This window comes from Arachis ipaensis, chromosome B7 (genome assembly GCF_059453495.1).
Source record: "Arachis ipaensis isolate K30076 ecotype BB chromosome B7, ASM5945349v1, whole genome shotgun sequence".
NCBI lineage: Eukaryota > Viridiplantae > Streptophyta > Magnoliopsida > Fabales > Fabaceae > Arachis > Arachis ipaensis.
Genome location: NC_142442.1, coordinates 4,842,151 through 4,852,327, shown reverse-complemented (window position 1 = coordinate 4,852,327; position 10,177 = coordinate 4,842,151). Strand labels below are relative to the sequence as shown.

General features: G+C 30.2%; 1 protein-coding gene across 1 annotated transcript; it reads right to left on the bottom strand.

Annotated features, from left to right (window-relative positions):
• Window positions 1–841: 841 nt before the first annotated feature.
• On the bottom strand, window positions 842–1,754 carry LOC107609849 (uncharacterized). Its single transcript, XM_016311893.3, has one exon. The coding sequence runs from the start codon at window positions 1,677–1,679 to the stop codon at window positions 936–938; it is 744 nt and encodes a 247-aa protein (XP_016167379.1). The 5' UTR covers window positions 1,680–1,754; the 3' UTR covers window positions 842–935.
• Between the last annotated feature and the right edge of the window lie 8,423 nt (window positions 1,755–10,177).

The window sequence follows — 10,177 nt, the reverse complement described above, 5'->3', positions numbered from 1 at the left end:
TACATATGATAATAAATTAGTTATTTAGTACCAATAATTAATATAATCATCAATCAAAGAAGAGAGAAAAATTGACATGATATTAGCTATCTAGTAATCAATTAACTAAGCTAAAAGAAATAGCATGATGCACAAACATTTTATGTTAATGTAGAATTCAAAAAAAAAAAAAAACTACATTTAAAGAATGTAATTTATACAGCTTAATTTGATAATTACATTAGTGATTATTTTTACTATTTAATTTGAACTTGTAAAATTAAGATCACACAGAGTCAATTCAACTGTTACTCTAAATCTCTTCTTCAATTAACCAAGCTAATAGATAGAGAGTCTAAAATTTTTTAACTTCTTCATTTTAAACAGAAGATATTTGCAGCAGCAAAAATTCTTCAGTTTGCATTGATTGATATAATAATGTATAGAATACAAATGGAATTAACTACAATAATAATTGAAGATAACTGGAAATTTTTAAAGAATTGAAGAATATAATTGTATATGATCACAAGTTGGAGAGAAAAATAATCAGATAAAAGAAAAAGAGAGAGAGAGATAATGTAGTTTTTTACACTTTTACATACACTTGCATATATAACTACTATGACTATTAATAAATAAATCTAATATATACTACTATAGTTAGACTATTTAATTGAGGCTAATACTTAATTAAACATGATCCAAAATTGGAAATTAAAATAACTACAATTTTGAAGTTTCTTCTTGTACACCAAGAAGTAGTCAACAGACAACTAATTAATTTTCATCACATCATCATAATTTCCACAAAAGTATGTTTAAAAAATTAAAAGAATAGAAAAGTAAATAGAGCCACAGAACTATCCAATATATATTATATATTGTACAAATTGTTAGTATATGGTATACATCAAAATTTAAAGGAAAAAAAAAGGTAATTAATTAATTAACAACTATCTACTGAAAATTTCTTGGTGTTTGTCTTCTTTTTCCTTCCATTCTAAACCAATGAATCTGCATGGTGAAAACCTAATCTTGTACTCAGAAATTGTTTCAAGCTTAGGAGACCAAACCTGCTCCTTAGACCTCATCACAAGCTGTTCATAGTGCTTTTGCAATTCAGGAGTACTACAAAGAAAAGATCCGTTATTATTATTATGATTCTCTTCTTCTTCTTTTTGTTGTTGATTATTGATGATGAGACTTGTTATAAATTCCGGCATCACCTTAATCAAAGCCCTTCCATTATCACCCTTAATATACTCAAAAGGGCATGCCCCAAATTTTATGGGAGACCTATTATTATTGATTTTAGGGCATGACGACGACGGCGACGACGATGAAGAATTTAGGGCTGCAAGGGTAGAAGCTGAGAGAGTTTGAGAAGAGAAGAGATCAATGGGGAGAACAAAGTAGGTTTGGCCAGGTAGAAGTTGATCATCAAAGGATAAAATTGGAATTGGGTGTCCAATGAAGAATGAATCTGCATGGCAAACAACTTTATCTGGAAATTCAAACATGATCTCACCAGCCACCATATGTTTCTTCTTGTTCTTGTTCTTGTTATCATTGTTTATGGATCTTGATGTTCCTTCCCAAAATATAAGCTTGACTTGTTGTGACGGTTTTGTGTTGCAACAACTAGTAGTACTAATATTAGGTTGAAAGCATGGTGAAGAAATCACTACATTTCCCATTTGATGATGAGAAGGAAATTAAAAGAAGCTAATTGGAAGAATTGAGAAAGTGATTATGAATAATATTATTAGAGATTAGAGATTTATGAATGTGTATATATAGAAGAAGAATAGAAGGTTGAAGAAAGAGTGTTGGCCAAATTGGAAATGTTGACTTTATATTATAATTTCTAAATATTCTTTTGGTATTTTTGGGCCGGTCGGTGGTCTGGTCATCCATGCCGGCTTTGAATATCTCTCTCTCTCTCTCTCTCTCTCTCTCTCTCTCTCTCTCTCTCTCTCTCTCTCTCTCTCTCTCTCTCTCTCTCTCTCTCTCTCTCTCTCTCTCTCTCTCTCTCTAGGTTAGTCTTGTAATAGTAATAAGTAATAATAACCACATAACAATTTGTGTCTCTTATTTGATGCCATAAGGTTTTTTTTTTATATAACAAGTAATGGAAGAAATATAGATAATTAATTTTTAATTGGTTAATATTAATTAATATAAATGAAAAACATGACTTTTCTTTCTTACCATTAAATTTATCTTTTTCTCTTTTATGAATGTTTAGTATTTTTTTTTTTTATTTCATCCTCGTATTGAAGTTCAGCATGGACCCAACTTTTATTTAAGTAACAAATTTTTTTTATTTTTGATAAAAAAATTAGTTATTTTTTATTATAAAACTTTTTAATTTTATTTTTTTTAAATTTAGAATTTAGAATTTAAAACTTAAAATTTAAAATTTGAGATTTATAATTTGGAATAAAAAATAATTTAAAAAATTGGTTGACATTGAGTGAAAAAAATTAATTTCTTAGTTGAATTTTATGATAAAGTATTAACATTTCAATAATAAAAAGATTTAAAATTCTATTCTTCTTGATTGTTAAAAAATTTTAAATATAAGATAAATAAAAAATATCTAAAAATTTATGTGAATTTAAAAAAGATTAGATGTATGTGTGATATATTATTCATATATCTCTATCCAATTTAAATAAATAATTTTATAATAACAACTATTAATAAACAACAACAAATATACACAAGCTCATTTATTACCTTGACCTTATTATATTAATCAACTTGTACCTTTTTGTAATTCAAACCTAATAAAAGTTCACAATATAGTATGTATGTAATTAGTAGGTTTGATTTTCTTGGTTTAGGTGGTAAAAATTAAAAGTTAGTCTCACTTAAAACTCGGGAGAGAGTGCGATATATATAAATATTAAATTAAATCAATTGAAAAAAAAAAGCAAATTAATTATATTCATAGTTAAATTGTCATAAAATTATTCATTTCAAAAATTTAAGTTAATAAAAAAAAGTAATATTAATAGTTATATTTCTAATATTTTCTTTCAAACAAGAATCTCTTTTGAGTTTATTTGATTTTTGTAAGTTTTTGAAATAATTAAGTTATTTTATGACATGGTATCAGAATTATGTGTTCGAAAAATCATTAAGAATTTAATCTTTGATGAACTCTAAAAATAAAAAATAGCATAAAATAAATAAATAAATAACTCAAAAGAAAAGAATGTAAGAAATATAATTATTAATATTACATTCTTCTGTTAACTTCAATTTTTAGAATGAATATATAGTTTCATGACACAAATTAAATAAATTAGTAACTTATTTAATAATCAAACGTGATAATCAAACACTAATAATCAAACCTAAAATATCTACTTTATTTGTCTTCGCTGCTAATATAATTGATACTAAAATTAAGTACTAATGATCAATGATGTGTTTCGGATTTCAATGGATCTAAACAAGAGAAACCTGATATCATTGTATCAAACTACTTAATTAAGTCACACATATGTTTATATAATTAAATTAACAATAATCAATATTTTATTACTCTACTACCAATAATAATAATATACATAAGGCTTCATTGAAAAATATATCAACGTGATATCCTAGCAAACATTCAAACTCAGCCACACCTAATAAGTTTGAATTCGTTGACTATTCTACTATTTTATTCAGGATTATTTTTAAAATTTAATTTTCATGTACTACTGTCACTATAAAATTGTTTTATACCTATGAAGTATGGACATTTCACTGAATTGTCGTGTCCGCGTGTCGGACATATTTCGGACACGATACTCACCGACACTCGTCCAACACGCGTGTCTGCTGTGTCCAATCGTGTCTTAATAAAAAATAAAAATTTCTTCTCCAGACACACTTGAACACACCTAAATACCATCACGTGTTAGCGTGTCCACTCTTATTCTTAACATATATTCTTGAAATAAATTTAGATATAGTATATATTATTATTTATTAAAATAAAAAGATATTTTAAATACTTGATATAATTAAAATAAGACATTAAAAATTATTAAAAAATTAATTTATATTTTAATATCAATAAAATATTAAAATATCATTACGATTTATCTAAAAAAATACTTTATATTTTATATGTATGCATGTCCCGTGTCTTATAAGATTTTAAAATGTGCGTGTCGACGTGTCTCGTGTCGTGTCCCGTGTCTATGTCAGTGTCCGTGCATCATAGTTTTATACAAATAATTAATTAAATATTAGTATATTAACAGAAATAATTAATTTTTAAATTTATTATTTAAAAAATTATTTAAAAATATAAATCTGATTAAATATATGTATAAAAAATCTTATATTATATATTATTATATCAAAATTAAACAATTGTTTTTTATTAAATATATAGATTGATTAATAATTTAATATTGATCAATAATGCGCAGAACTAATTCATTCATTCATTTAATATTCATAATTAAAGAATAACTAAAAATTGGTTCGAAGGACAAATTAAAGCCACTCATCATAAAGCCAAAACCCAAAAGTTCTCTTCGTCATAGGATATGATATTAATGAAAAATCTTTAGTTGTTGGTTTATGACCAAAGCTATAACCTTCACGTGCCCTTAATTATTGCTATTAATTCATTTATTTGCTGTTTTTACTTTTAGGTACGTGTAAATTGCAAAGTCTAATGACAGGTTAATTCGTTTAATTAATTATTAGGATTTTAATAGTATATGTATTTAAGGTACATGTTAGGACTATTAAAAATTTGTAATTTTTTTATTTCAATAATTATCAATAAATACATTGAAAATTAAATTTTAAATATTTTTTTAAAAATTTTTCAACTAATAACTTTTACATGTGTTCGTAGGATTTAACTAAACCCTAATTACTATGCACAAACAATTAATTAGTTTTACATTATCAGTAATATTTGTAAGATTTTTATGATATATAATGAATTAATATTAATCAATTACTTTTAGGTATGTAACAGTATATATATACAATACAATTGGATTTGAGTTAAATTTTTATACTAATAATACATATTTCTTGCAAAACTAAAGTAATTTTTTTAGTTTTTTAATTAGAATGTATTTTTAAATATCATGAAAAGTTTATTAAACAAGTAAGTTGTTATCCACTATTATTTTGGTTTCATCCAAAATTATGTTTTCAAATTTAAATGAATGCCAAAAGAACATGTTACTATAAAATAAAGGTTAACTGTTAATTTTTATAGTTGTACCAAATTTTTATTTAGTTAAGTTATTACAGTTTAAAAATTTATAATTAGTTCTCTATACTAGATAAAAGTTACAATTAAATACTTACTAAGCTAATTGTTATTTTTCACGAAAAAAAAGTAAAAAATATAATGATTTTAAAAAAATTGCTTTTAAAAAAATTATAATTCATCCTATATCAAATATAAAAAATAATATTTTAACAAAAATATTTAAAAAAAAACCTAATTGAAAGTTTTTATCTAATATAAGGAGTTAATTATAATTTTTTAAACTACATAAAAACCAAACTAAAGTTTTCGTAAAATTATAAATACTTTTAAAATAATTAAGCCTAAAATAAAACATATGATAGTTCTAATTATATGTATAATTTGAATAAGTATTAATTAAAGTAGGAACAATAATGAGAAGTGTTCAATATTTTTGGGGGCCGACTAATTTTATCTGAAGGCATTATAATTTATATAAAAAAATGGCTGACTTTTGCATTGTCAATTATACAACCGACACGCAATATACATCGAATGAAGCTTTCAAGTTTCAAGTTAAGAAGGTTTTGAAGAAACTTTAGGGTGCCATTGATTTATATTTTTTTTTATTCATTTTTAGTATTTTTTGTATTTTAAATTTTATGAAAAAAATAAAAATAAAAACTAAAAAAAATAAAATTTTATTATTTTTATTATTTTCACTTTTTCATAAAATTTAAAAAACAAAAAATATTAAAAATAAAAATAAAAAATAAAAACGCAAATCAAACCCACCCTAATTTCTTATGCCATGTAAACAGTGTTTCGTAACCCTTTTTTCATTGACTAAGTTGGAAGAACTACAAGACATATATAAAGAAAGCGAAATAAAACGAAAAAACATATAAACCAAAAGAAAATGATCACTTCTTGCTCATGATAAAAGAACATACATTTTTTCTTACAAAACAAGAACAAAAAACATAAAAGCATTTTTTTCATAAACTAAGTCATCCACTAAACTTATTACAAATACAAAAGATTTTAACTTCTGTAAATGAGAGACAAAAATCTTTTATACCGAATTCGAAAACACATATTATATATGTATTCTTAATTTATAAAGATTATGAACTGGTAATATCTTTTTTTTACGATAAAAACATGTTCGAGACTAATAAATTTCACTGCAAAAAATATATTAAAAACCAAATAAAAATGTCATGTTCGAGGTTTCCCAATGATAATTTTTTTTTATTTTAAGAAATTCAAATTTAAAATTGTTACTTAAAAGGTACCTGACCATAGAGGGTAATTTGGATGAAAGAAGAGTTAAAGGGGAGAAGGTATTGACAGAGAGAACAGAGAGAAGAAAGGAAATTCATTGATTGAACTCAGATTGAAAAGCAAAGCTTGTGTATAGTGATGAGAATGGTTGCTTATATAGAGAGGTGAGAACAGAGAAGTTGTAGGAGAAGCTTCCAGCACCTTTTAAGAGTTTCTCAACTAACTAACTATCTAACAGCAATAACAGAAAGTGACAAAAAGCGTGAAAGAAAAATTACACACGTGCTATAACTCCTATCATCATCTCTAGTTATCTGCTTTTGTTGAATACTGAATATCAGTTAACACTTCAGCTCCTTTCTTCATCATCTCTGGTTGTTGTCATTCTGACTGGTGATTTGTTGCTGATCACAAACACTCAGCCTGCCTCGAAAATGAAGGAAACTCTCAAAAGGGACTGCTTTTGTAAGGATATCTGCTATTTGAACTGAGCCTGGGATGTGGCTAACTCGAATTGTCTTTGTGTTGACATAGTTTCGAACGAAGTGCAGATCTATTTCAAAATGCTTGGACTTCGAGTGAAGGATGGGATTGGCAGCAAGTAAAACAGCACTCAAATTGTCACAATACAGCATTGGCGCCTCAGGTGAAGGATGCTACAGCTCACTCATCATAGTCTTTATCCAGGACAGCTCTGCTACTGCCTCTGCCATACTTCTATATTCAGCTTCAGTGCTTGACCTGGCCACTACTGTTTGCTTCTTTGACGCCCAAGAGATTAGGTTGGCTCCAAGAAATATACAATAGCCACTGGTGGATTTCCTATCATCTGGATCTCCAGCCCAGTCTGAGTCACTGTATGCAGTTATTCCCATGGAACTCTCCTGTTTCAGATGCAAGCCATAGCTGGCTGTTCCATTGAGATACCTTAGCACGCGTTTGACCAGCCTCCAATGAGACTCTAGGGGAGCTTGCACAAACTGTGACAACTTGTTAACACTGTAACATATCTCAGGCCTTGTTATGGTCAGGTATTGCAGGCTGCCAATGATTGACCTGTACAGCTGTGGATCACAAAAGCTTGATCCTCCAAGGGCTGTGATCTTTGTTGTGGAAGGCAAAGGAGTGTGACACGGTGCACAGCCCACCATGCCAGCCTTCTTTAGGACCTCACCAATGTACTTTTGTTGAGTAAGCACTAGCCCCCCATCACACGTTTTATTCACTTGGATTCCAAGAAAGTAATGGAGATCTCCCATGTCTTTCAAGGCAAACTTGGCATTCAACTTTGCTATGACATCCCTCACAATTTCTGGGGATTCTCCAGTGACTATGATATCATCAACGTACACAAGCACATAGGTCTTTAGTCCACTGAATTCCTTAATGAAGACTGAGATGTCAGATTTGGTGGCAACAAAGCCAATCTCTCTTAAACCACCAGCCATCTTATGGTACCACTCTCTTGGGGCTTGCTTTAGTCCATAGAGCGCTTTGGTGAGTTTGCACACCAACAATGGATCTCCTTGTTCATAACCTGGGGGCTATTTCATGTAAACTTCCTCTGTCAAGTCACCATGAAGAAAAGCATTGTTGACATCTAGCTTCCTAATTGCCCAGGACTTTGATACAGCAATGGATAATATGAGCCTAATGGACACAGGCTTCACTACAGGACTATAAGTTTCTGTAAAATCTGAACCAGGCTTCTGAGCATACCCTTGAGCAACTAACCTTGCCTTATGTTTCTGTAAAGTTTCATCTGCATTATACTTTAATCTGAAAACCCACCTGCTGCCAATTGCTTTTGTTAGGTGGAAGACTCACCAACTCCCATGTTTTGTTTTTTATTAGAGCATCATACTCAACATCCATAGCTGCCTTCCACTCTGAAGATTTGAGAGCTTGTGTTACTGATCTTGGTTCAACACTTGCAAGGAAGATCTTTGGCTTGACTATACCAGCTTTACTCCTGGTGATCATTGGGTGAGAGTTGACTGCTGCAGTTTGATAAAGAGGTGCTGATTCTTCAGAGGTTGGTAGCACAGTTTCAATGTCATTAATGGGAATTGAAACTGAAATTGAAGAGGCTGCTGTTGGCATTTAGGTTATAAGAGTAGCACTGATTGAGGGTGTGACTGCTGGTTGCTGGAGTGTTGCTGATTGCTGGTCGTTGGTATTGCTGTTAGAGGGCTGTAGGCTTGAAGCTTGCTCCCTAAGGCTTGATTGCTGAGGACGATTGTGTATGATTTCAGTTGAGCTTGGAAGGAGTCTTGGAATGGTTGGCACACTAGGTGAGGTATCTTGTCTATCTGAGACATGTCCATTGTGAGCAGGATTTGTTGCTTGTCTATAGGGGAATTGGTCTTCAAAGAACACCACATGAGGGGTGATGATGACTCTTCCATCTTGGCTGAGACATTTATAGCCTTTGTGAGAGGTTCCATACCCAATAAAGGTGCAGGGGGAGGATCTGAAGTCCAGCTTATGCTTGTTGTAAGCTCTCTGATGAGGAAAACACAAACAGCCGAAGACTCGAAGTTGTTCATATGAGGGCTTTTTGTTAAACAATTTCTCAATGGGAGACATTCCATTTAGGACTGGTGTTGGCAGCATGTTTATCAACTTTGCAGCAGTAGTAAAAGCTTCTCCCCAGAATTTGGTAGGCATAGACGCATTGGCAAGTAAGGTAAGTCCCATTTCAACCACATGACGATGTTTCCTTTCAGCAGCTCCATTCTGCTGGTGAACATGAGGGCAGGAAAACCTGAAAATAATTCCTTTTTCCTGCAACAGCTTTGATAAGCTCACATACTCAGCAGCATTGTCACTTTGCAGCATCTTTAGTTTAGTGTTCAATTGTAACTCAGCAGTTTGTTGGAAGTGATTAAATACTGATTTTAATTGAGCTCTAGATTTAATTAGGTAAAGCCATGTAAATTTTGAAAAGGCATCAATGAAGTTTACAAAATACCAATGTCCATTATTGTCAGCAATAGGAGCTGGCCCCCAAATATCAGAGTGTACAAATTCTAATGGATAATTGTATACAGTTTGTGAAAGGAAAAAAGGTAAATGATGAGATTTGCCAATACAGCAGGCTGAACAAGCAATTTTGGTTACAGGAAGTGAAATATGACAAGATTTTAACACCCTTGACATAACACTACGGTTGGGATGTCTTAATCTAGCATGCCAAACCAGCAAGTTATCTTTATTTCCTACGGATGCAGTGAAAGCTTCTGGAAAGCTTTGAAGAGTTGTGAACTTATAGAGGCCTTTGTGAACAATGCCCTGAAGCACTATCTCTTGAGTGTCTTTGGTTTTTATGCAGCACCTATCATCATGAAATTCAAAAAAAACTTGGTTGTCACAGCAAAACTGATATACACTCATAAGGTTTTTGGTAATTTCAGGCACACACAACAGTTTTGTAAGATATAACTTTCTAGAGCTCAAATCAGATTTAATACACGAGTTACCAACAAAAGAAATGTGCAAACCTGTTCCATTGCCAACAATGACTTGCTTATTGCCACAGTACTCTTCGTTTTCTAACATGTTCTGCTCATTGTGAGTCATATGATGAGTAGCTCCAGAATCAGGATACCAGTTCAGGTCCTGAATTGTGGCAGGTGTTGCCATTACATTACAACAGTTGGCATGAGGCTGAGAAATATG